At 43.0% G+C, this 27802-nt stretch overlaps 2 protein-coding genes across 4 annotated transcripts in view; one reads left to right on the top strand and one right to left on the bottom strand.

The window, feature by feature from the left end:
* Window positions 1-26899, top strand: LOC110075055 (urotensin-2 receptor). Of its 2 annotated transcripts, none has more exons than XM_072990445.2 (2): window positions 1-1223; window positions 25661-26899. In XM_072990445.2, the coding sequence occupies exon 1, from the start codon at window positions 71-73 to the stop codon at window positions 1163-1165; it is 1095 nt and encodes a 364-aa protein (XP_072846546.2). In that variant the 5' UTR covers window positions 1-70; the 3' UTR covers window positions 1166-1223; window positions 25661-26899. The 2 variants fall into 2 exon arrangements, with proteins under 2 accessions (XP_072846546.2, XP_020641583.3); XM_020785924.3 differs by having other exon boundaries at window positions 1-1238.
* The window catches only part of OGFOD3 (2-oxoglutarate and iron dependent oxygenase domain containing 3), a 56591-nt gene continuing 51554 nt past the window's right edge, over window positions 22766-27802 (bottom strand). For both annotated transcript variants that reach the window (XM_020785925.3, XM_072990446.2), the window contains exon 9: window positions 22766-25828. In XM_020785925.3, the coding sequence (XP_020641584.3) occupies window positions 25689-25828 (140 nt within the window). In that variant the 3' untranslated portion in view covers window positions 22766-25688. The remainder of the gene's footprint in view (window positions 25829-27802) is intronic.

Raw genomic sequence — 27802 nt, 5'->3', positions numbered from 1 at the left:
CGGCGGCGGCGAGTTGGGCGCCAGACCGGTGGCCGCCCCGCCAGCCCCACCGGCTCCGCGTGCGCCCGCCATGGAGCGCAACGCGAGCGCGGCGGCGCTGGGCAATGGGTCCGCGGCCTCGGGCGGCGTCGGCGGCAGCGCGGAGTCGTCGTCGGCGGCGGCGTGGGCTTTCGGTGGGGTGCTGTCGGTCATGTACGTGGCCGGCGTGACGGGCAACGTGTACACCCTGGCCCTGCTGTGCCGCTCGGGGCGCCACGCCCGGGGGGCTCCGCTGTCGGGCTCCATCGCCAGCCTGGCGCTGGCCGACCTGCTCTACCTGTGCTCCATCCCCTTCATCGTGGGCACGTCGGTGGCGCAGGACTGGTACTTCGGCGAGCTGGGCTGCCGGGTGCTGCTCAGCCTCGACCTCCTCACCATGCACGCCAGCATCTTCACCCTGACCGTCATGTGCACCGAGCGCTACTTGGCCGTCACCCGCCCGCTGGCCACCCGGCACCGGGCGCGGCGCTTCCGCAAGGTCACGGCCGCCGCCGTCTGGGGGGTCTCGCTGCTCCTCACCCTGCCCATGATGCTGATGGTCACCCTGAGCCGCCGCCGCGACGGGAAGCGCCTCTGCGCCCCGACCTGGAGCCCCGACGCCTACCGGCTCTACCTGACGGTGCTCTTCAGCACCAGCATCCTGGCCCCCGGGCTGATCATCGGCGGCCTCTACGCCCGGCTGGCCACCACCTACCTGGAGTCGCAGCGGAACCCGCCGCGCAAGAAGGAGCCCCGGCGCTCCCCGCGCCAGCGGGTCCTCATCCTGGTCTTCACCATCGTCCTGGTGTTCTGGGCTTGCTTCCTGCCCTTCTGGATCTGGCAGCTGGTGCCCCTCTACCACGGGCCCCTCGGCCTCCCGCCCCACACCCAGAAGTGCATCAACTACCTGGTCACCTGCCTGACCTACAGCAACAGTTGCATCAACCCCTTCCTTTACACCTTGCTCACCAGGAACTACCGGGAGTACCTGCGCACCCGGCACAGCACCTTTTACCGCTTCACCTCTTCCTTCCGCAAAAGGGGCAACAACTTGCACTGCTCGTGGAGGCGATCCACCTCCTCCAGCACCCAGTACGAGTCCGGATCCGAGGGCCTGAACATGACCACGCTGAGGGACTGCAAGTGACCGGCCTCCTCCCCACCCTCTTTGTTAGGAGCAGCCTCCAAATACCTCCTAGATCCAGGTGGGCATGGGCAAGGTAAGGCCTCCTGTGAGGGTGGCGAGCTTCATGCTGTGGGGCACAAGGAAGTGTGTTTAGGATCACAGCGTGGCAGTATTCCCTACAAGATTAACAGATTTATTTCAGTGTGAGCTTTTGCAGATCAGACAGGAGGAGTGGACATACCTGTCCTATATATGAATCCTTGTGGTGATGAGAGTCCTGCCCAGGTAAGGATACAGATAACAGATGAAATAACAATAATCCATGAACACTGGAATGGACAGTCAAAGTGTTGCAATATTTTGCCTTTTTCTGTCTTCCAAACCACCTTTATTTTTTGCCAGTATCCTGTGACCAACCAGCAGGACGGTAACACTTGTTAGGGGGTATTCCTGTTACTGGAAAGGTCCTTTAGATTTCAAGGGGACTTGTTCCCAGATAAGTCTGCATAATGTTGCAGCCTTAGTGTAGACGGTGACAATTGTAACAGTTGTCAGAGACTAGATGTGTTCCTTTCGAAAGTTCATGAACATTGCAGTTTGCATTTGCAAAACTGCTGTTTAAAAAGGAAAATCGTCATTCCAGCACGGGTTGTGTGCAGATGTTTTCAGATTGTCAGTGCCCAGATATGCTCCCGGGTAGACAGGAATGCATATCATAGAGCCAGCAATTGGCAAGATCTGAATCATACTAGCTTTTCCAGTTACTGGGAAATATGGAAGGAAAAGAAACTACAGCACAGAGACTTTGCTAGCAGGCCACTAGAGGTAGTTGCACTGGCCCATCCCACCTGCTTCTCAAAGCAGCTGTTCTCTGGCAAAACTATTTCCTCCACTGAGCTAAAAAAAACATCCATTTAAAACTTTGCTGATATATTTTAGATCAGCCTTAATATTTAGTGTGCTCCATGACTTTAATATCTTTCTCTCTGTGTGTCTCTTTCTCACTCCCTTTTGTAGAAGATCAGAGGGCATTTATTCAGTCAGCCACTTGATATTTTGTTTCGTTTTCTTATAGAGTGATCAGATTAAAAAGGGTTCTTGTATTTGTAATAGCTGTGTGGAGGAGTTTTCATCAGATGTAAGGTAAAGGTTCCCCTTGACAAATTGTCCATTTGTGTCCAACTCTAGGGGGTAGTGCTCATCCCTGTTTCCAAGCCGTAGAGCTAGCGTTTGTTTGCAGACAATCCTCCATGGTCACGTGGCCAGCGCAACTAGACATGGAATGCTGTTACCTTCCCACAGAGGTGGTACCTATTTATCTACTCAAATTTTTTCATGCTTTCAAACTGCTAGGTTGGCAGGAGCTGGGACAAGCCACGGGAGCTCACTTCGTGGCGTGGAATCGAACTGCTGATCTTTTGACCTTGCAGTCCAGATGCTTTGCGGTTTAACCCACGGTGCCACCATGTCCCAGACATAGCTTTCATTAAAAGCTGTATCAGCTAGAATTTTCTCTTCAAATAACTAATAAGAGTACAGGAGGAACCCTCTCGTCTTTTTTATGTGGCCACTGAATTTTGTCAAAGCCCATAGAACCATCCTCCTAGTACTATGGCACTTCAGGGCTGAGGAGTAAGTCATTGGGAAGAGCTGTATATTTAGATGCTTCCTTATTATCAGGGGGAAAGGGTTGTTTATTTGCTTGTTTTTTAACACAGAGGCCAGGTAAACATTATTGATTAGTTGTATTTGTATCCAACCTTTCCTCCAATGAGCTCATGTTAACTTCACAACAACCTAATGAGGTCTAAACTATGGGCAAGTGACGGGACCAGCAGTGGTTGACCCCTAGCCCGACAGTGTGCATATATGCATATCTAACCCTCTCTTGGACGGACGGACGGACGGACGGACGGACGGATGGATAGATAGATAGATAGATAGATAGATAGATAGATAGATAGATAGATAGATAGATAGATAGATAGATAGATAGATAGATAGATAGATAGATAGATAGATAGGCAATCTATGGGGAAATCTATCTGTCTCTGTCTGTCTGTCTGTCTGTCTATCTATCTATCTATCTATCTATCTATCTATCTATCTATCTATCTATCTATCTATCTATCTATCTATCTATCTATCTAACGAACGAACTAACTAACTAACTAACTAACTAACTAACTAACTAACTAACTAATACAAACTTTGAAAGAATGTTTTTGTATATACATATGTAACAAAACAATGACAGCAATTATATAACACAGCCCCAAACTGGATACTACAATTTGTATTCCCAAATTCTTTTCACCAGGACCAGAGTGGGAGCTGCTTGTAGAAGCAAAGAAGAAGGCATATCTCCTTGAACCCAAATAAAAATAAAGCCCCATATACTGTATATTTAATAACTAAGGACATCCACAACATAAAGGCATCAGCTCCACCTATATAGTCTTTAAACACCTAAAATAACAAACTCCAATGTAAATACATAAGATCACTGTGTGCACAAACATATGGAAACTCCACTACCTAAACCAAGGTGGCAAGGGCCTTGTCGTCCTCGAGGGGAACAGCAGCTCCCACCTCTTCAGCTCTCCTCCTCTTTCTCATTTAAATCTTGAACCACAGCCCCTTCTTAGGATTTCCCCACCCATTGGGCTGAACCAAATAGTCCATAGGGGTTACACATGAACTTCCCAAGAAGACTGTACCACATGCATGCCCTCTTCAAGTGTTCAATGAAGGATTAACCCAGCTGGCCAGATTCACTTTCCATTCAAGCTGTCTTGTGTGGATAGCTGTGTCTGAAGAAGAGAAGAACGGTCTTGTATCCATGGGGATCACCACCCAATCAGAAACCCTGAAAAGAAATCAGGGTTCCATTTTTGCATGGAAATGCACCATTCATAAAGAAAGCTATCTTTCTCTAATTCAATTCTTCACACAGGAGCATTAGGATGAAGGGCTGGAGCAGGGCTAGGCTGCTACCTCTACTCAAGGGTTAAGATTAACCCTTTCATTGAAAGTCTGAATAGAGCCCTATTTGTTTCTGATTGCTTGCCATTATAGACTTTTGTTACAAAGACTGGCCCATGGGGAATGTTTGTGTACCGAAAGCTCTGACTAAATGATTTTTAGAGCCTGAATCCAACTGGTTGTGCCAACTAGAGTAAACTTACTGAATCAGTAAATTTAGCAATTGGATTGGGATTAGCAACTGGATTTGGGACTGCATTTCTTTCAGATCTAAGGATACATGCGTCCACTCACAATGTGACATTGATTTGCCTGCTTGTCACTCCCATTGAATTCACCGGAGCTTACTTCTAAGTGAACATGTATAAGACTGCATAAAATTAGGTAAGTTCAGTTTGTCATTTGTATGCTGGTCATCTTTCAGAAAGGCAAAGCTCAGTCGTTAGTTCTTTGCTGAAGCCAAGGGTTATAATAACTTTAACAATCCAGTGCAAGTGACTTTTGCACATCATCTTCTGGATTACCCAAGGCCAAGTTGTTTTATTCTATTTGGATTTAGTCTAACTGTATTTGTAGGAGAGTGTAGATTGTGAGGATACTGTTTCTGGAATCTGGGTTTGGCTCAGAACGTTAAATTTTCAGCAGTGGATCCAGATTGTTGCAAAAGATGTGAGGAGGAGGAGGGCAGATGAAGAGGACACTGGCCATAGTGCTTAACACAACTACCCCTTTTACCAAACTGCTTCCCTACACGTATTTTTATAGTCTAGAATTCTTCGTAGTTACTTTGGTTTCCACCAGAGATAATGAAAAGTGCAATCTCTGCAGCCTTACAATCTGGCCTTTAAAAAGGACAAGGGAAGCCAGGGCATTGGCTGTGTGCCCAGTTCTCCTGTTAGGGTTTTGAATATTTAGTTGCTCAGTGGAATGCCTTCATTCCCTTATTTGATGTTATCTTTCCTGAGGCAATGATGAAAAAAGCAGTACGCTCAAAGTGCTGATGATGATTGAGGAGGGCCTGTTTTTTTATATTTCACTCTGTGGACTATTCAAGCATGTGTGAAGTGATATGTCTGTGAGTTACCAGTCTTCTGCCTGAATGGATCACACTAAAACAATAAACAAGAAAACTCGACCTGAGCACTGGGATGGATTTTTTTATTTTTTTATTTTTATTTTAGAAAAACACACACTTTCCCTGAAATGAAAGGCATTTTTTTCACATAACAGCCAGAATCCTGTTGCCTGAAAGGGCAGTGGCATAATTCTCAGAGGCAAATCACTCCTAATTAATGCATATCTGTTTGGATGTTGTGTAGGTCAAGTAGGTGACATGTAACCAGGAATCCATGTGGTGATTCATTAATTAATACCATGGTAAGTTATGCCCTTTCCCTTCCACTGGTGTAGCTACACAAGTGGATTTTGGCCAATTACTTTTTGAGGGGCAACACTTGATGATGAGATGTGATGTAGATGTTTCCAGAATGTTTGAACACTACCTCTTCATTACTGTTAGCTTGGAATGAATTATGTGAGGAGTGAATTTTTTTTTTCTTTTACAACTGACACTGAGGTATTGAAATTTTGGATCTATTTGATCCAGAGCAGTTCCACAGAAATCAAGTCTGGTGTAGTTGAAAGTTTCTTGAAGATTACAATGATAAGTTTGTGCCTCACATCCAAACATTTAAACACATCCCCACTCATACTCTCAAACGCTGCAGGAAATGGACTGTCTCGTCAAATCATGATGTGAAAATCCTTTCAACCTCCACCCTATTGGCTCCCTATCTCTTTATGATTGCCCGATCACTGAAATGTGTTGATAAGACAAAGCCTAACTGGGAAATAACCGCCTTCCCATTCTATAAATTTCTTAAAGGAACCAGAGCCTAACAACACAGCGGCCCTTTGGTAATCTGACCCAAGGTGTCTAAACCTTGCTGACAGCACCCTTGCCTTCACTTCTTTAGTGCTAACTGTGCGTATCTCTCCTTTACGTTGTACGTGAGCATTTCCACCAGCCTACCAAAAGCTGATTTCGTCTTTCTTCCACCATGCTGCATTTCCTCAGATCGCACTTCTAAGCTTGCTCTTTTTTAGCAGACTTTTCTTGTGTCCCTTCTATACCGACTTCCCAGGAGTCCCCCACACGTTGTCAACAAACTTCCCTGCTTAAACATTTCTTCCCTCCAACAATGTAAAGCCATCTCTGGCTTTCTACTCTTCACAGAATTGATTACCCAACCTAGACTCAATTTTTATTAGCCCAAAGGTCCTAAACAGCTTCTGTCTCCCTCAGCTGCTTTCCCTTCAGCATTTCGTCTCCATTCTTCTCCATGTCTCTCACTTTCCTGCCACTTCACTGTTCTTGCGTCTGTGATCTCTTCTCTCTCTCTGGGCATGACCACACAGAAGTTTGATGTGAACTTTCTATTCCACATTCTCTCATTTATATTGCTGTTATGGTTTACACAGAAATATTTACGTATCCTGGGAAGGTGAGTTTCAAGTGTTCACATATCACACAGCCCCCTTTTCCCTCATCCTTTGCTACTATTATCACTACCCGCTCCCTATTTTTCTTATCATGTTCATGTGCTATCAAGTCAATTTTGACATGTCAACTCTTTTCAGGGTTTTCTTAGACACTCAGAAGTGATTTACCATGCCCTTCTTCTGGGGGCACCCTAGGTCTGTGCAGCTTGTCCCCAAGGCCACCCATTTTGCCGTCACTCAAATCCCTCCCCCTCCTCGCTCTCCTCCTCCTTAATGTTTAGCAAGTGAACTGACGAGGCGTGGTAAGCAGTTGAATTAGTGCTCTATCAGTTGTGTTCTACATCAGTATGTTTAGTGCTACAGGATAAACGTGTAGAAAAAAATACTTTAAAAAAATCCATAGTTTACAAATTGCATTGCAGTTGTAGTCCCTACCAGTGTGAGCAGAAGGCAGGCAAAGAGATTAGGGTTCACCTCCACATCACACTTCATGCATCATCAGAGGAGCCATCTGGACACACCCAACAGCAGCCCTAAAGGGCAAAAATAGGCAATCACACAAGCCGAAGAACACCACCACAAGCCAAAAGCAGGATAGAACAATGGAAATACTAAAGAAAAACATAAGTCCCAACTGTCAAACAAAATGTACTCCACATTCATGCCAAATGATCAGTATTACTCATGATTCACCCTATTATGCCGTGTATTCAGTGGAATAAATATTAAAAGGAATTGTGAGAAACATGGCACAAACAGTGGAACAAATGCCTGTCTGGTCTTTCCCTTGAGCTGTCAGATCCAAGGTCTCACCTGATCTTTCCCTGCAGAGCCTGTGAATGAGGGCGAAAGAGAGTCAGTGAGAAAGGGAAGTGACTGTTTTAGATGATACCTCTGAGAATCCTGTAGCCAAATGGCAGTGGTGACAGTGGTTGCGGATTTCTGAGGGCTTATCAGCAAAAATATTTGCATTTACCATCTCTGAGAATGCCTGTGTAGGTTTAAATGGATTTTCCAATTAACCTCTGCCTACATCTTAATTAAATGTATAAGGGACTGTGTCTGCTGGCTTCATCTTAACATGTAGGTGCCCACAATCCCTATGCTGCAATTGCCGTGATCCTATTCAGACATTCATAATTGTAAACATGGAGGGGCTGCAACCTTGCGCCCTCTACTTTCTGGCCTTCCCACACTGAGCAAGAAAGATGATTCAGCTGGCTCATTATGATTGCTTAGGATTTCTCATTGTAGGGAGACAGGAAGTTGCGTCCAAGCAAGTGTATTTCACCATCCTGCCCATTATAAGGAAGTTGGTGAGTGGGTAGGGTGTGTGTGTGCGTGTGCGTGTGTGCGTGTGCACCCACCCGTTTACAATGATAAAAGTCTGACCAGGGGCTTATGAATTGGGAGAAAGGGAAAACAGATGTTTTCATAGAATCTTAGAACAGTAGGGCTGGAATAGATCCCAAGAAACATCAAATCTAAACCCATATGGAAGCAGGAAATGCAGACCTAAAGCATCTTTGGCAGGTTGCTATCTAACCTCTATTTAGCAACTTCTGCTCCCATCTCCAGCAATTCCAAGGTAGCCGCAGCATTCACTAGAATGATGTAAAGGTGCTCTTGTGTGTCTTTGTGTATTACTCTAAATGGCATGAATAGCTCAAGTAGATGCAGCCAGTGGTTTTCTCTACACTCCTCACTCTTTGTTATACTGACATAGATCGTTTCTGCCATTTGGAGCAAGGGAAGTGAGAGAGTATCAGCATCTTGTTCCATATGCCCTCGCAGCAATGGCTCAATGCCTGGGAAAAGCTCCACTTCCCAGTCTTTGCCTGACCATGCCCTGGTCTCAGGTTTTAGCAGTGCAGTTTCAGGCCATGGAATTGGCCTCGCAACCCAGCCCAGGGCCTGGATAACAGTAAGTTTCCACTATAAATATTTAATCAATGTCACTTAGAGAATTATATCTATAATTCTGAACCTGACCTGACTCAGGTCTGTAGCTTGGCTGTACTATAATGTGCTCTAGATGGGGCTGCCTTTAAAGATAGTTCAGAAACTTCAGTTGGTTCAAAATGCAGCAGCCAAACAGCTGGTTGGGGCCAGTGATAGGACACACATAAGCCCCTGCTACTACAACAACAGCACTGGCTACCAGTCCATTTCTGGGCCCAAATTCAAAGTGCTGATCATTACCTATGAAGTCCTATGCAGCTTAGGTCCAGACTGCCTGAAGGACTGTTATCTCCCCATATGATCCTCAGAGGAGGCCCGCCTCTCAGTCCCATTACCATTGCAGGTACGCTTGACGGGGACAACTCCCAGATTGTGGAATGCTCTCCCTCAGGTTGGCCCCCCTCCCATTTATCCTTCCACCGACAGCTGAAGACCCACTTTTCAGGCAGATTTTTAACCATAATTTCAACTTTTAAAGTGAGTCAGTCATTGGATGCTGGCTTTAGCTTTTCAGCTTGTTAGTTTTTAAAATTATTGATTATGATAGTTTACTATGTTCTAATATGTTAATTAATGTGTTTTAATTTCATTTGTTTTAACCTTGTGATTTCCCCCTTGAATTCTCTTATAAATGAGACTAAATAATTAATAAATAATAAGAAAATTAATTGTCTGTCTCTTCTTCTGAAATAGATGGTGTTCTGAATTATTGGCTGAAATCCAGCTATAGTAAGAGTAGTAAATTGCACTAGATTAGGCCCTCTGAATCAGTGGAAATTTGGTGAGTCAACTCTTCCACAAGTTCCTTCCCCCCCTTTTTTAAAAAGACAAAAAAGAACAAAAAAACCCATATACAACAAAAAAAATACAAAATACAAAAAATACAAATAATAGTGCTTATTACAGACTAAATTCTAACATACACCCATATCCACGGGACCCCAATTAATAATATTTTTATTACGGACTATCTTTCCAAAATTGTAGAGAGTACTTTTTAGAGGCTTTCCCCCTTTCTTTCACTAACACAAATTCCATGAATTTACCTCAAATATCGTAAAAATTGTTAGAACTTATTTCCCCTCTTTTTATTTTGAGTTCAATAGTCAATTTATCATTTAATGTAATGTCCCATACTTCACTATACCAATCTTCCAATTTAATATCATTTTTACCTTTCCAAAACCTAGCTATTAATATTCTAGCACTTGTCATAAAATTGGTGATCAATTCTTTCAAGTAATAATCCAAATCTATGTTATCAAAAATTGACAATAGAGCAATTTTAGCATTAAAATCAGTATCTTTACCAAATATATCACACATTTCCTTAAAAATCAATTCCCAAAATTTCTTAACCAGTTTACATTCCTACAACATATGAAAATACGTACCAATTTCCTCATCACATTTCTAACATGCTTTGGGGCATGCTGGATTTATTATATTTAGTTTTACAGGAGTCAAATACCATCTTAAACATTTTGAAAAAAAAAAATCCTTTATTCTTGTCGACATTAATCTTAAAACTCTCATCCTCCACATTTTTATCCAATCCTCTATTTTCATTTCTATCTTTAAATCATTTTCCCAAATTAATTTCAAACCTCTGTTCCTCATTCTTTTTCCTCTTGTTCCAAAATTATATTATATATTTTATTTACTCTTCCCTTCAACATTGTATCTTACATATCTTCATGTGATTACAGAAATTGTTCGTACTTGGTGAGTTCTGTACATTTGCCATTAGTTGTCAACCAATCATTTGTCCGGGTGTCTAACTGAATAAAATTATACCATGATAGTTTGTTAGTTTGAAGTTTAGACATATTCAACTTCGATCTCATTTTGCTCATCCAGTCTTTCAATCTTACAACCCTTTTATTCCTAAACAGTTCTACTAAACCCTTTAAATTTGTAGGAAAACTTTCTATTTCAGTCACTAATTTTAATGGTGAAGTTGAGGGACAAAACTTCTCTTTATGTTTATTCCATATATTTAACATATTTTTTAAAAAGGGGTTTTTCATCTGATTTATTAAACTTCTCTTTACTACATTAAACAAGAATCCTTCAACATTCCCGTTCATTTCTGAAGATTCCATCTCCCACCAAATTAATTTTTCTTTATTGTATATAATATTTCCAATAACTCTTAATTGGTTTGCTATATAGTAATTATAGTAATTTACTATAGTATAGTAGCATTTTCAACATTTAAACCTCCTTTTTTGGGGGGGGTGCTTATACCAATATCTTTACTTATTCTAGATTTTTTTATCTTGATTACAAAATCCATTAATTAATCCCTGCCAATACTTAAAGTCCTCTTGGGAGCACCCTAAATAAGAAAGTAATCTTTGGTAATATTTTCATTTTAATTGTAGCAATTCTCCCAAACCATGATAATTTCAATTTAGAATACTCTTGCAGTTTATCTTTAATATCGCTTTTTAATTTATTAAAAATGTTCTCATTTAACTTTTAAGGTGTTCTAACTATATTTATACCTAAATATTTAATATAATTACACATTTTAACACTATATTTATTCACAAACATTTCTTGTTCCTGTATATTATGATTAAACATCATCATTTGTGATTTTTGCCAATTAATCATTAATCCTGTTATTTCCCCAAATTTTTCTAAATGGTTTTTGATGTTATCCATGCTCTCTAGTGGGTTTTTAATAGTCAATACCACACGTTCCTTTGATTCAAACTGCCCTATTTTAGTGTGACTTAGTACAGTAAGTGGGACCTAGATTTAGTCCCATTTCAATCAATGGAACTTAAAAATGAGTTGATTGACCAAATCACCATTGATTCTGTAGCTGTAATCTAGTAGTAGCTACTATACTGAGCAACAGGACCTCAGCTATTATGTTGTGGCATCTCTAATGTATCCATATTGCATTTGGCATTTATTATTTCATCTGTGCAGCTCTAAGTGGCTGATTATGTAGAGGGTGCAAAATTACCCTCCATTATCTTCCCCTTACCTAATTTATTGAATAGTTGCTAACTAAAGCTCAAAGTAAGGTTGCCATTTACAGCTAACCCCCTGCTGCTGTGCCTTTCTCTTACAGTAGAAACTACAAGGAACAATGAAAAACTTTTCTTCCCTGATGAAAGTCTGTGGGAGTCAAATGCCTGGCTCTCCTGCTGTTCTCTCTGTACTGAAAGGCATGTCAGCATGGGGCTGGTCGAGAGGTGGCACCACCAGCTGTGATCTATGATCTTTTTCCCTCTTAAGTTCTTTAGAACTTAATCCTATACTGTGGCACCTCATGGAGATTAGAAAGAATCCTGTCTTGCATGGTAGCGTTCATATTCAATAAAGCTGATCTTCATGGTGAGGTGATTTCAAAGGGACCCGTCTTTAGTGTAGGCATTTACAGAGGTCAGAGCCACCATAGGAAGGTACCGAAACATGTGTCTTTCTCACGGCGGGCATCACTGGTGGAACAGAAGTAGTCCATAGCTACAGTACTTCTAGATGTTGGGAGTGCTTCATATATAGGGTAACATGTTTGCTCATCAGCACCACTAAGATGTCACTGGGGATGGGGAACATGATTCTTCATATGGTGTTGATCTGCAACTCCCAACAGCCTGTCTGGAATAACCCATGGCAAGGAATTGTGGGGGCTGTAGTTCAAAGTGGCTAAAGCCCTGTTTATTCCCAAAGGCAGCATTTCACCTGGTTCATTTTCACATCTATTTGGGCGTGTGGGCATATGGGTGTGGAATTGTTCTTGGGGAATTTTCTTGTGTGCAAGGGCTTCTTTGAATGTGTTGATGCTTTGCATTTCTTTGGTTTTTAATTCATCTCCCCTTACTCACCAGTCCAGGTTATTTTTGCTGATTTCCTCCTCTCGGTGTGTTTTAAAATAAAACACTCTATACATAATTGAACACAAACATTTTTAATGACAGCATAGTGTTTCAGAGCTGGCAGTATAGGTGGAGTGGGGATTGAAGGGTACTTGGGGGCACTTATTACCATCTGAGGCAAGCTTTAGACACACTACTTGGTGTTAATGGCCACTGAATGATACCTTACTTCCAAGTAAACATGGACAGGCTTATGCTGCACAGCATTTTTTTCAAAAATAAATCACTCCAGTCTGTTTTTGTGCCCTTCAACGGATCAGTAACAACATTTCATGGGGACATTGGATCTTCAAGTTAAGCAGGAGAGAGTGAAAGGAGAGAGTAAAACTAAAATTATAACTGTAGGAAGGACATTGTGAATTGTTCCTTTCTTAATTTCTCTGTGGTGACCGGATGAAACAAAGGCTGGAGACAGGGTTCCTGTGCCATTGATGTCTATGCAGAAGAGGAAGCACCGCTTGGTGCTGCTGGCCTCCCTTCAGGAGGACCTGACGGCATAGCCTCCTTCTTCTACGTAACTGTTACAGAGACCAGGTTCCTGGGTTTTTTGTTTTAAGTGTTTTTGCAACCACCCAGCGCAGGTTTCACGGCTAGATAGAAGATACCAGGAATAGCAGGCCTGGAAAGAAAGACAATTCATGTACACTTGTTAACTAGGTGGCAGGGAGAGGTTGATATGCAAGACTAACTGCAACAACTTTCTTCCTGAATTTTACCTTGCCACATAGATGTTCAGACACAGGAGCCATGTTTAAGTTGGAGCTTTGCAGCTATTGGTACAAGTGGAAAAATATATTTTATTTTTCCTTTCCCCTTTTCCTAATAAACCTCACCATTTACCACCTTTCCTTTAAATAACTGCACAAAATTTACTAGTGCACAAACATTTCTAATCATTCACTTGTGAAATTTCAGTGCCAAGGATTAACATCATTCAGGCCACCTGGAAACTAGAATTCCAGCGCCATCTTCTTTCGAGTTCATCCGAACTTCTCTGCCTGCTCACCGTGGGGGAAGAGTCTTACTTGTTTCCAGTTACATAATAAGGAACTATTTACATGGGTTCCATCTCTCTTTTAGGGGGGAAAATACTGGGGTGGTACTGCTGTTTTTCTGTACTGTGGATTTATGCACAACCCACACCAAGATATACATGGCAAGTGAGATCCTTGGAAGGTTAGACTGGCTCCATCCTTGTTGAGCTTCTGGTTGCCATCCAAAGCTGTAATTAAAAAACATAACTTTGAGTTTTAAAGCTGCCTTTAACACTCTTTTTAAAAGAGTTTTAAAACATATCTTGTATTTGCTTTGGGAACCCAATTAGAAAATCCTGGTTGCAGTTAGATTCCAGATATCAATATGTCTGCTTTACTCTGGCTGAAAAGCTTAGTGAGTTGGGCACTAGAGCCAGAGGTTGGGAGTTCTGTTCCCCGCTGTGCCTCCTGCGAGTACAGCCATCCTGTGTAGCCTTGATCAAGCTGCATAGTCTCAGAGTGTCCCCAGGAGAGGAGGTCTTGGTTTTAAAGGTGCTCGCTTGAGCGCTGAAGTTTGTGAAAGGAAAGATGGCCTCTGGATGTGTGCATGGATGCAGTTCATCCATTATTAAAAGCAGGAGGGTATATTTTTAGGAGGGGATGTCTTGCAAATATTTCAGGACACGTGTATTGAAGAGAACAATGCAGGAGAGTGGTTTTTTGAGTCCCTTCTTGTACACAGTGTAAGCATGCTGGAATGTTCTGTTACAGAAACTGAATGATCTCTGTATTATATCCATTATAAACCTCCGTGACCCTTTAGGAATACATAGTTTAATCAAAAGAAAGAAAGAAAGAGTGAGCGACCTTCATCTCATGTAACATCTGTACCTGAACATGAGGCACAAATACATTTGCATCTTAAGGGAGCTCTAAGATACAAATGCTCTGTGCTGTCAGTACTACTGGCTGATCTGGCAAGCTAGTCCAAGAGGAGATCAGCTTTGCCAGAGCAAAAGTTGCTTTAGTGAATTAAGGATCCAGACTGGAGCCAGCAAGGGACAAAGGAGAACACTATTGCCCATTATGTCACATGATCACTGCTGGGTTGCTGGGTATAATATCACTCTCCAGTAGAGATGGGGACAAATTTTTAAAAATGGTGATTCGTTTTGATCCATTATTCATCAACGTTGAATGAATACGATCAACGGATACGAATATACAAATATTCTTTGACAAATCAACAGATTGAGCCATCGATTTGTCTGCACTTTAAATGGCTATAACACCGGCCCCTGACAACCTAGAGATACCAAATTTGCAGGGAAGCTTCCTCAGATGCTTTCCTACAACTCCTGAAAGGTTGGTCAACATAGGATCACAGACCCCTGGGTTATATAGTCCCACTCAGGAAAGGTCCCCCCAGGTACTTAGAGAATCCAGAATCACAACAGAGCTTCCGATGTCTTTCCTCAATACGCTTGCCAAGTTTGGTGAAGATTGGATGTTGGAACTCTGAGTTATTCACCCACAAATTGGGTTCCCCCAGGAGAGTTTACCACATGGCATAGAAGCCCATGGCATTGAGGGAGTTATATTTGGCCCCAGCAGAATGAGAGGTCCCTTTGGCAGAGGCATGCATGAGGCACAGAGTTTGTCTTCAGCTCAGTGCAGCATTACATTTGCCAGTAAAGTAGAGTTTGCCCTCAGGAGGACTGGAGGCAAGAAGGTATTTGGCAGCGTAGCAGGCTTTTTGGCTCTGTTGGGCACTGAGGAAGGTGGCAGCAGGAAAACAAGCTCTCTTGGATCACACAGGCAGGCCATGTGGTAAGCTTTGTTGCTGTAGACAGGATGGAGTCACTTCTGCATGCCTGCCTGCAACCTCTTCACCAAAGCTTTGGTCCATGGAAGGAGGGAGGATCCTGGTGCCACAGCAGTTTCCAGGGACCGATCAAGGGCATGAATCAGGGGAATGACCTCCCCCAGGCTTGCTGTATAACTATACAATATGTCCATGGTTTCCAGAAAGGGCTTGAGCACTTCCACCATCTGGGAAAGGGCCAGCCAATCCATGGCAATGATGCCCACCACTCTCCTCCGGGGCAGAATGGGCATAGAGGACATGATGTCCTCCAAAATGGCCTTCTGCTCCACCAGGCGGGACACCATGGTGTAGGTGGAGTTCCACTTGGTGGGCAGGTCTCCCAGGAGAACGTGGGTCTCCTGACCCAACTCCTCCTGCCTCTCACTCAGCCAGCGGGCTTGACGTGGCTGCCCAGGCCGAGGGCATTGTGCATCACAAGGTGTAATTTGTGCACCATGCATACGATGCCCTCAAAGCCCACTGTGTTCAATGCTGCCAACATGTTCCACCCAGCATCTGTGACCATGTGGCCTCGGGTCACCTCCCCCTCCAGTGTCCACTCCTGCAGTGCGGACAGGAACTCATTGGCGATGTTCCTCCCCGTCACCTGAGCTTCCATGTGCTGTGCCTGGAGCAGAATGGACCTGTAGCCTGGGGGGCAGGGCAAAGGCCTCCCCCTGTGGCCCTGTCGCCAATGCCCTGCCACTACTCTAGTCCTCTGGCTGCCCCCAGTGGGCTGTGAGCGAGAGGTAGCCATGCTGACCTCCGCTCCATAGGTCTGCTGTGAAGTGCACCTTGTGCTCCTGTAGCCGTGAAAAATGGTCACGGACCACCTCCCTCACAGAGTCATAGAGCGAGGGCAGCACTCTAGAACCGAGAGTTCTCCGTGAGGGGAGGTTGTATCGGGGGCAAAAAAATGCAGCAACTGATGGAAGGCTTGAGATTCCATGATGGACAGTGGAAGTCTGAGCAGGGCAGTTATTTCGGCAATGAAATGAGTGGCCGCCTGCTGGATCTTGCCCTTTGACTGCTGGCTGAGGGTCATGGATTGTGGCCTGCCTCATGCTCCCAGCCCCAGAAACCCCTGGAGCTGCCGTGGAGCTGCTCTTTTCCCTCTCCCAGATGGCACAGACGAAGTGCCTTCGCTGGACTGGAGCCTTGGGTGGTGCCTCTCCAGATGTTGGCAGAGGGTGCTGGAGGACAGATGCCTGGGGTCTGAACCCCTCCAGACCACCCCAAGGCAGGCATTGTAGCTTGCCAGATGTGGGTCATCGAGCATCGTGAAATGATCCCACATGGCCCCTCTGCCATGTTTGCCCAAACGAGGATCCACTGCTTGCCCCTGACTGCTGGCCTAGGAAGAACTCTGTGTCCCAGGAGTGCTGCTGGTCTGGGAGGAGGGAACAGGTGACTCTGGGGACAAGGGGTGGGGCAGGGCTGTGAAGCCTGCCCTGCCATTACTGGTTCCAAATCAGACTGGGGATCTTTGGAAACCAGGAACTCCTCAGATTCCTCGAGGACGAGGAGTGGCAGTTCTTTAGGCACCTCTGGAAACTGTGCTTCCGTGCCTGCCTGCAAGGCCATCAGAGGAGGAACAGTGGTGGTGGTAGTGTTGGTAGTAGACGTACACATGGTGGTGATGGGCATGCTGCCACTGCCTAGCTTACATAGCTTCACAGCCTTTTTTCCCCTTGGATTGGCCATGAAGAAATCCCTTCATTTTGTACTGCCTGCCTACCAGACAAACTAAACTAATCATCATCATCATCATCATCATCATCATCATCTAGTTAATAAAATAATGGAGAGATAAAATAATAAAATAATTAATAAAATAATGGATTGACTGTGCAAATTTTATTTTTTGAATGATGGGGTGGTGGATTAATTTTTTACGAAAATGTGACCTCCCTGCCTAAACAAAGCCCCCCCCCCCCCAGTATAATGTAATTAGTAAAAAAATACCCTCCCCAACCCACTGTGGCTGAATGAAAACCAAAAAAAAACCAAAAAGAAAAACCCTGCCAACTAAGTCTCAGTCAGAGACATGCACACACACACACACACAAGTCACACCAATTTTGTTTTAGGGGAAAGGAGAAAAAAGGATTGATCCAGCTACACCCACCCACCCACTTTGCCTGACACTGTGCCTGAGATGCAAGCCTCCCAAGTCCCAAACTAAACTTCTGAAAACTGTTTGAATAATGTAGTCCTGCCAGCTAAACACGCACACACACAGACACACAGACAGACAGACAGACAGACAGACAGACACACACACACACACACACACACACACACACATCATACTGACAAATTCCTCCCACCTACTGTGCTTCAGTTGCAAGTCTCCACTTGCCTGAAGACAACACGACACAAGCCTCCAGAAAAAGTTTGGAAAAAGCCCTTCCAAGTAGCCTAAGCTACCTGAAAATCCCTTCCCAAATTCCCAGTACAGTTGTTGTTGATGATGATGATGAATGATAATTTTGAAAAAGAAAAATATGTGACGCATTCATTTGCTTTGCTTCCACAAAAGTGAAACCAAACTACCAGAGCAACAGCAAGCCATCGGCAACTTTTCTCGCTCCTTAAAGCATGAACAGAAATGTGTAACGGCTGGAGGGGAAATGCTTATATACAGCCTCTCGGCACCTTTTGGCAGCACTGTTAGCTGCCGGACATGCCAGTCCACGATCTCTGTCAGATTCACCAACGCTTCTAATTGCCACCAGCGAACCAGAGATCCCCAAAAAGGTAACGAATATATACAAATATTGATGGATCGACGAATAAAACCGAGGAAGTATTCGTCCAGCCATATTATCTAAATTTATATGTTTATGAATATGGATCGATGAATATTTGATGAATTGGCTATGTTCGTTGAAAAAAAACCCTGTTTTTATATTCGTCCCCATCTCTACTCTCCAGCAACAAGCAGTTTTACCAAGCTGCAGTGGTGGGTTGTAGTATAAGATGGTAGCACCTCTCAGGTTTTCTGGCTGAGTTCCCCAGCAATTTATCACTGCAACATGGCATCTAGACAGTTCCAGTTGCCTCTTCTCCTTTTACTTTACATAAGGTTACAGAATATTTGAGCTCGCAACAGTATGTTAACCTTTAAAGTTTGGAATTAGCACGTTGGTATTTACTAGAGATAGGCACAAACCTCAGTTCGGAGGTTCGTGTCAGCTCATAAGTGCTTCCCTTCCCCCACCTCCCTGGCCAATGACCTACTCACCAGTCAGAGCACACGCCTCTCCTCCTCACCCTTTAGCTGTTCAACCAGTTCCCAGCAGGAGCGCATGGGGTTGCCTGTGCTGCCTCCTTGTCTGAGTGGGCAATTAGCCGAGAAGCGCAGAGCCAAAGGATTTGTCTGAACGAGTGATCAGCCAAGGTGACAGGGCAGAGAAGCCCATGCTCCTGCCAGGGGCTGGTCCAACAGCTGAAGAGGAGGAGCGGCACACCCACCAGCTGTTGAGTGGGCGCCCCAGTTGGGTAGTTGTGGGGGAAGGGGATGGGCAGCACCTATGGTGCCATGCGTATGAACCAACCTCTGAACTAAGGTTCATACCCATCTCTAGTATTTACCTAGGGATAAACGGTGCTCGTTAAAATGAAATCCCCCCCCCCCAAGATCTGGCATCCTTTGGCTTCCAGAGAATGTGTCTTGAACATCCATGCACACTCCTTTGTCCACTTCTTCTCAGACATGTCTGTTGTTGACTGGCTTGTGAGTTGTAAAAACTATTCATGGACTCTAAGGCTATTTTGTTTGTTTTGCTTCAGAGCATGGCAACTGCTGCTTTTATGGCTTTCTGTTTTGACATAATATTAAAATCTCTGGGTTATATCGGAATCACTCATGCTGCTACATGATCAGAATTTGTAGGATGAGGAATGGTGTTATCATGGGGGAAAGCAGCCGCATTGGGCTCTTTGCCGCAGAGGAGGGGGTAAGGGAGGGAAAACTTCACCAGCCAGCACGGGCAGTGGGCATGATATATTTAACAGGATGCAGCTCAAATTGAGGCCTGCTGTTCTTTACGTTCACCCACTGCCTAATCCCAGGCTACTCAACTCAGCAGTTGTTTTTCCTCTACTGCCAAGAGACTATTTTAAATGTGTGCAGAACATAATAGCGAAACACATGCTGCTAGAAGGAAATTCCACTTATCTAAGGTAAGATCTGGTTGGCCATGTTTTACATCATAATTGCTCACTTTTTTGTGAACGTCAAAAGGCTTTTAAAACTGAAGAGCAACTACTGACAACACATCTTTGCAGACCCCTTTCCCAGTCTGATGCACGGGTAGCATGCAGAAAGGGATGTAAGATCTCTCAGCCACTTTATATATGACATTTATTTCCAGGCGGGGTAAGAAAGTACAAACACATAGTTGTATGACAGACGTGGGTCCATCTCTATTTTGCCATGATGTGAAACAGGCAACAGAAATTCATTCCTGTTTATTCATTATAAGACATTTCCATGAGTACCAGTGAGGAAAGACGTGGTAAAAAAAAAACTGCCAAAGCAGGCAGTTGTTAAATTTGAACAACCTTGTTACCATTCCCGTGGTGATGCAAATCTGCACCAGACACCTGAGTAGCAAATTACCAGCGTTTACCAGATGATTGAATAGAACAGAATGTAGCTCTCTTGAGTACTACAGTCCAAAAGTAATCAGCAGAAGCTTCATTGGGCTTCTCCTTAATAAAATGCAGTGCTCAGTGAACATATCTCTTTTGTGTGTTGCTACAGCTTTATTAGGAGATGATTTTGTAGATTTGAGGTGATGAATAATTCTTACTAGCTAAGTACTGGACAGATTTAGGGAGATGGAAACTCACTCCACTTTGTTGATTACAGGTTTTTTTCCCCAAGTAAAGAAGCTGGCCTTAGTCAGAGCTTGCAAAAGGCCCCCACCCTCACCACAGGCCACAATGCCCCAAATCAAATAGTAACCATGCTGGATGGAGAATTCTGGGAGGTTGAATCCAAAAAACTCTGCCAGCCCCTGCCCCTAACTTCCCCCACCAAAAAGTCAGTAGCTTCAGTGAGGAATGTAGCAATGTTTAAGGAAGCAAAGTTAGAGAGTTCTTTTTTTGCCCAGAGACTGAGACCACTGCCACGGTGTGGAGTATGGCCAGGCCCTTTTTTTCCCCCTGTTTTTGGGTAGCTTTAACACATAGCCTTCAGGCCTTACAAAAGGAAGTGAGGAACACTTTTGCCCCATTAGGCTCGCTAAATACTCAAGGGTGGTGATGGTGGCGGAGACCTCTTAAAGCTGTTCAGAATCACTGTGTCTTTGTGTCTGTAGGGGTGGAGAGAGAAAAAGAATCTCGGTATTCTTCCTGACTGCAGAAATGTTTGCTCTAAAGGGTTACGGCACACCACTGTTACTATCCACATTTCAGGTGTCCAGCATAGCTCTACATCTGTTCTTTAGTTCATGTGGAAGCAGATCCTCAACACACTGATCTAAGCTTCTTGCTTGTCTCTCAGTCTTCACCTCTAGACAGCTTTTTGTACAAAACAGGAGGAAGGAAAGCACAGCTTTTGGACTTGATATATTTTTTTGTAATAAGAAACCTGGGACACCCTTAGAACTAGCAGGTGTAAGCTAAGATAGAGAAAAAGTGTGTTGAAGTGGATTTCTTTTAGGATCACATTCTTAATCTGGAGCCACATGCATGCCTCTTTGAGAGGTTTCAGTAGGGAGATAAAGCACTGTATCACTACTTTCGTTACATGTCCATCATGAAAAAATCAGTGGGAACCAACTGACTTCTTACTGAGCTAGTCTTCTTATCCACATTACTATAAAGCCTAGTCCAAGCTAGTAAATCTAATTATAGGCACAGGGTAGCATGGCTAGAATCCACTTAATATCTGAATTTCAAGTTATTGTTTAGTATTTTATTGCCTTCCTGCTTAGCAGGCTTCCCAAAGCCATTTACCGTGGAGTAAAGTAATTTTTTTAAAAAAAGTCCTGTTAAAGGTAGATCCAAACATTCTCCAAAAGCCAGATGTTTTATGAACACTATCGTTTTAACTACTCATTAAAAGTGCAACTAATCTCACACATATTTCTTCCTTTGGGAGGAAGTTCTACCATATGGGAGTTGCTACAAAGTCCTGTCTTGTGGACCCACAACTTTTCAATCCTGCCACCATCTTGGGGTTCAGCATTCCTGCCATGCACCATGCGGTTCTTTCCTTCTAGCCTCTTTTAAGTTGGGCTAAAACTCCAGTCTGAATGGCTGACGTCAGTCCTCCAAACGTGGGCGTGGAGAAGCAGAGAGAAAAAAACGAGAGCAGCCCTTTCAGAGGGGCTGGGGGTTATGTGCATGCATAAAAGGAAAATCTGCCCAAATGGGTACAGAAATAGCTAAGAACTTTAGGTTGCCTGCAATTCCATTTCAGATTAAAATTACTTATCTGTGGGCCAAGAGGATTAAAATAAACAACATTGTGTATACCATATTTAATAGAATAAATACAAAAATAATTGCAACTAAAAATAGCTGTGGTGACCTCCCACCCCACCCCCTGAAAAGACTTTGTGACCCGCTTGGGCATCCTGACTCCCAAGGTGGGAACCCATGTTATATGGAGTGATAAATGCCTGATGTTCAAGTGAAAGGAAAATGCTCCACAGCGTCTCTGTTGAAATCATCATGCATTGCTAGCTTGAAACAGTGCTTGTTGAAAGCTCCAGATAAAAAGATATAGAGCTCCTTTGATTTCCCAAGTCTATTTCGACAGGACCATTGCTTTAATTTCTCGTGCAATTTCTCAAGGTTCTGCAACAAAGGTTTTCACCTTATAGGGAGCAAGGAATACCTGATGTTCAAGCCAGATTCCAAAAAGGAAGAAGTATTCAAGATCATATTGCAAATATCCACTGGCTACTGGAACACACCAAAGAGTTTCAGAAAAAGATCAGTCTGCGATTTATTGGCTACAACACCAAAATGAATGAGTTTTGTATCTGAGAGGGGAAACTTGCTTTTCTGTTTGTTTGAGGCATGAACCAATCTTTTGTCTTACCTCCCTCCCGTTAAACCAAAGTAGGCAGTGTCCAACTCATCTAGCATATGGTAAAATATCCCCTGGTGATACATATGTATATGATGTAACCTGTACTTGAATTTAGACACGTGATTAATATCAGGGAGAGAAATAAAAATAAAGTAGGCAGGAGTGCAAACAAACAGTTGAAATAACCTTATGCTTTGCAAACCTGTATAGGCTAGCAGGAGGCAAGGACTGCACGACCCCATTCCCTAGTTGATGTTGGGTTATCGTTTCAAAGGGAAATAGCTTTATTTTATCCTCATTGGACCCAGAGAAGTGTAACAATTCACAGTAAGCCAGTGAACCACCAAATCTGCAGTGGATATAGGATGGAGACAAGGATTGGGTTTTGTTATGGTTTATTTTACATGAATGTGTGACACAAACATATTGCACATCCTTCAGGCATTTTGGCAATACTATTCCCTATTTTCTTCTATCCTAAGCTTCTTCAAGTAAACTCTGGCCAGAGTCACATGGGACCAGAGACTGCAACGAGTCCTAGATGTGTAACCCAAGAGTGTTAGTGGGAGAATTCAGTCTGAGAGCCATGACTGAAGGAAGAGAACGAGGAAACCTGGTAGATCAGCAGAGAAACCTGTAAATTGGAGGCCTGTAGGTGGGAGGATGGAAGAATCCATCTTGTGCTACCAGGTCATATTTTTTTTAAAAAAATTCCAAATTAGGTTCGTTCATTGGTCGGACCAACAAATAGATTCTCCAGCATTAATCTACAATACCTATTAACCTTCCATCTGGGTTTAAAAGTTATCATTTGAAGCCACTGAATACAGAGACACTGTATGTGCTCTAGAAAGAATAACTGCCATATTAGGGGTGGGGGGACGACTGGGAGGGGCGATAAACTGAAGACCAGAGGAAGGAACCCATTGATAACAGGACTCCGTCCCTTCTGCTACTGTGTTTAGCCCTCTTTATTTCTGCTCCTGACAAGCAATATATATATAAAGAAGTAACCCAATATACATCTACTATAAAAATATCAAACAGACTTAAAAACCACCCATTTGCTATGCACGGCTTAATAAAAGAAAACTGAGAGTATGGGTTATGGAATTGACTTACAGCTTTCAATTTGACGGTCCAGAGCGGTGGCATTCAGTGTTATGTGAGCTTCATCAATGAAGACCAGAGAGGAAGAAATTACTCTTCTTCCACAATCAGCATCTCTGTCGCTTGTTTGCATGGGACTCTGGGTACTTGCCAATTTGCCTATTTTTACCAGGCTAGTTCTTAAATACACAGCTGGAGAATGGTGTGTATTTAAGTATGGGACTGAACAGGCATCTAAAATAAACAAAACAGCCAAGCTTTGTTAACTTGGGTGGTGTACCAAGTTTTTATTCTCTAGGGCGCCCAATGAATAATCTTTTCCTGCACACCTTAAAGAACAAGGTCTTCTTACATGTGAACAAAACTAGAATTTTGAGCTAGGGAATTATTAGAGAATTAATGCCTACACTTTTTGATGTATCTAAAACAAGGCTCCTTGAAATATTTACATTTTCATAATAACCACAGTAGGATCTTGAGAAAGCAAGCCTTTTATTTTTGAAGACCCAATCACGTTTATCTCCTTCTGTGGCAAAATAAAGGAAGAAGTATTTTGCTGCTTTTAAGACTAACATCTTATTCTTGCATGAGCTTTTGTGAACAAAAGCTTGAATCAAAACAAAGGCTTCTTAGTACACAGGTATTTAGTACTACTTTCTAGACTGGTTTTTATAGTAGTTCTACATATTGCAAAAATACTGTTTTCAGAGAAGATTTTAAGAAGTAGCAGGTCACACTTGGACTTCAGCCCACACAAACATCCTCTCAGAAACATTAGTCATTACTTTAAGAGTTCAAGGGGCAATTAGCAGCTTAGATCCTAGCATATAGGTTTACATTAACCAGCCTTTTCAAAGTTTATGACCAGTGTTTCTAATAGAATTGTAATTTTCTGTATCCCATTTCACTCTGATTGTAACTCCATCACCATGACCACTGTACATTTAAACTTGTGACTTCCATACTATATTCCATGCAGATCTTAAAAAGTCAATTGTAATCCACAAAAGCTCATCTTGAGATATATCTGTTGGTCTTAAAAGGTGTCACATGACCATTCCTTTCTTTGTTATTTTAAACTTTTTGACTGCATCCCATCTTACTAAGTTCTACCAATTTCACTTGCACTCTGCAAAAAGATGGCTCATTATTATCAGGGTCCCACGAACCTCTTGAAGATTATTTCAGAATTATTTTGGTGGGTTGCTTAACTTGTACATCCGTGTTAAAAAGTTCTTTCCAAGCAAGCTTGGATCGATTCCTAATATACAGATTATCCTGAGCTTTAGGGTGCCTAAGACTAAACAAAATGAAATCAGAACAGAGGAGAAAGAATTCCTACCATTATAAGGAACACATATCAATCCTTTCTCACGCAGATTACGTTCAGTGCAGTAGTTTTATCCTGAGCACTCTCCTCCTGTTCAATCAATAGATCCCTCCCTCAGTTCAATCACAGCTGCTGGAAACAACAAAACACAACATTCCCCTAGTGAAAGCCCATATTCCATTTTCATGGAGAAGTATGTTAGAATTAGGAAGGGATTTTAAAAAAGAAAAGAAAACATACATGGATAATAGCCTCAAAGATAGTTGTGTGTTCTAGTATGAAACAAGATGCTTGGGGTTGTATAAAATGGGCAAATGCTCAAGTCTGAAAACTGGTTGCCATTTATCCTGCTTATTTTCCAGAACGTATATCTTTACAGGGGAAAGCTGGCATGATGGTTAAAAGACATGGCATGGTTGGGACAAAGACCCACCCTTTCACAACATATTCCTGAGTATTCATTTGCTCACAGTTTGTTTTACACGGCAACCCAAACAGTGTTGAAAAGGGACTATTTGTAGCAGAGAAAATGCTGTCTCCACCCTTAGATGAACAGCAGTGTCTATGGCATGTTCTGTAGCCCCTGATTTCTGATGTTTCCTTAAATGGTGGGAAGAAGAAACAAAACCATTGTTTACAATTGCCTTACAAAAGCAACCATATCATTACAGGAGACTTAGAAAGATGGTCCTTAAGGCACTGTTTGCAACACTTAATGAAGACGATGAATGCATGGAGACCATTCACATTTACATTAAACCAATGTAAGAAGAATCAATGCAGTAGAATTTACATAGGAAATTAAAACTTGTCCATTCCTCTCTCCTGCACAGGGCCTCTCTGTCAATCCATCTCAGCCATCTATTGTGTCAAAACAGGATCCCCGATGCCATGGTCCGGATTGCAGGTGAAGGAAATGGTGATGGCATAACGGGTGCCCCAGTGGACTTTTTCCACATGATGGAGGTTCTCAGAGCCTGATGTGAAGAAAGAAACCCGACCTGTGAAACAAGAACATTCCGTCAGGAGAGGGACAGGAGGCATGCCTTTCAGCATTTTTGATACAGCTGTGCCTTCTCAAGCATCAAGGCCTACAAGCCAAAAGTGTCAAGAGAGACTTTAGTTCATCTATTTTGTCTTGAGCTCCACAGAATGAAGCTGCCTCCTAGCTGCTTTAATACGCACAAATGCCTTGCCTCCTTTATAAATGTGACATAGCCCCCTTTCCTCTGTGTGGGTCCTTTATTTAGGAAAGGATGAGACATATGCATTTTCTCCTTCACTACCAGTGCAAACCCAGAACAGTGTGCTACAGAATATCTGGAACCATGTTAACTCTCTTTGAGTGTCTGACACAGGAAGAATCTGCCCTAGCATATTGTGTCGCTCACAGGGCTGTTCTGGCAGGCAAAGGACCCCACCATTCTGGGGTGGCCCACCCCACCAGTAGTCTTATGAGAGAACAAGGTCATGGTTTGGGATGCTGCGCCAGCCCCAAGCACAGAACAACCCTACTGGACCGACACACTTTATGATGCTAGATAGGTAAACGTCCCATTGCCTCTTGAAGTGAAAACCCAGAGGAGCTTGCTTTGCACATGAATTCTTATGTTAGCTTGCTGAACACACAGGTACTTCTAACGAAAAAACAAAAAACAGTACAGCAGACGATGTTGTCCCGAATGCTGAGGCTACAACTAAAGCTGTATACAGTATGTGAATTTTTCCCTTGACTGAAAATTTCTGCCAACAGCGAAGTGAATACAGAGCACATGCACTTTTATAATAGGATCTTCTCAGGTGTCCAGTTTTCTTGAACAAAATGCACTTTGTGAACATTATGTATGTATTTTCCATAAAAATCATGAAACGGCATAACCAACAGCTTCAAATGGATTCCATCCTTAGCTGCTTCATCGTTTCCTTGTTCAGTCAGGAGGGCCAAGTCTCTCCATGCAACATGTTGCTGTCATTGCTTGTGTAGTGAATCCGAAGGCACATTCAAAGATATTTGTTCCACTTATTATTTGTAAAACTCAGTGGCCACAAAATAAAGAGTTGATATGTTTGAATTCAGGCTACTATTAATTGCTGTTTTAGGATTCAGATAATCAGCTGCATGGAACAAACTGATATAATACATAGAGCTGTTTGAAACTGACGTCAACTTCAGAGGAATTGCAAATGATTATATGCCCAGACTCTTAAGTTTACTGTCTTTATCAAGCTATTCAAACACTGCTAGTAAGAAAGAGGGGACATGATGGCAGGCAGACCACAAAAACCTCTGGGTTTTTGTAGGTACTAACATTGTCAAAAGTATTAATCCAAATGCACATTATACTGAGTAGGAGTTTATCTAAATACGGTAAATGTGCTCAAGTACTGTGGTGGCCGGGGATCACACTTCCAAATTCATAGTGTTTCTTGAGCTATTTGAGAGCAAGTCATCCCAATTCTTGATTCACAGAGAAAAGGAGTAGCATTTTATGGCCCTTTTGCAACTCAATTAAGTTCTGAAGTGGCTTTGTAATCAGAAGTCAGAACACAAGCTCTTTTTCTTCTGCATAACAAGAGCTGGGATTACTTGATCTCAGATCACTCATGAAACAGTTTGAACCTGAAAGTGAGGTCTCCAACCATGGTACTTAAGCAATAACACTGCATTTAGGTAAGATTATATGATTTGTAGAAAAGAGTAAGATTAAGTCCACCAAACCCATGGCCAGGGACCGGTTAAAGCTTTTGGGGGTGTGATAACATTAAAGGGTCTTCTCTTCCCTTATCAAGCATATCCCATACTTACTTGGTTCTCAGTTCATCATTACATAAAAGTAGCCCTTTTTGCAGTATCGAGGTAGGGAAAATCTGAACTTCTATCTCTGATCAGTGATTGGAGGTCAAATTTGGGGAGCCCAGTTAAGTGCTACAGAAGGATAAGCATTATGCTTTTGTTAACCTAGGGCAAACCATTG

The sequence above is a fragment of the Pogona vitticeps genome, chromosome 2, assembly GCF_051106095.1.
Source record: "Pogona vitticeps strain Pit_001003342236 chromosome 2, PviZW2.1, whole genome shotgun sequence".
NCBI classification, from domain to species: domain Eukaryota; kingdom Metazoa; phylum Chordata; class Lepidosauria; order Squamata; family Agamidae; genus Pogona; species Pogona vitticeps.
The sequence above is the reverse complement of the archived record's forward strand: the minus strand, read 5'-3'. Positions and strand labels throughout refer to the sequence as shown.

What these genes read in the sequence shown, in the direction of transcription:
- LOC110075055 (XM_072990445.2), top strand. Translation starts at nt 71, where the DNA reads ATGGAGCGCAACGCGAGCGCGGCGGCGCTGGGCAATGGGTCCGCGGCC.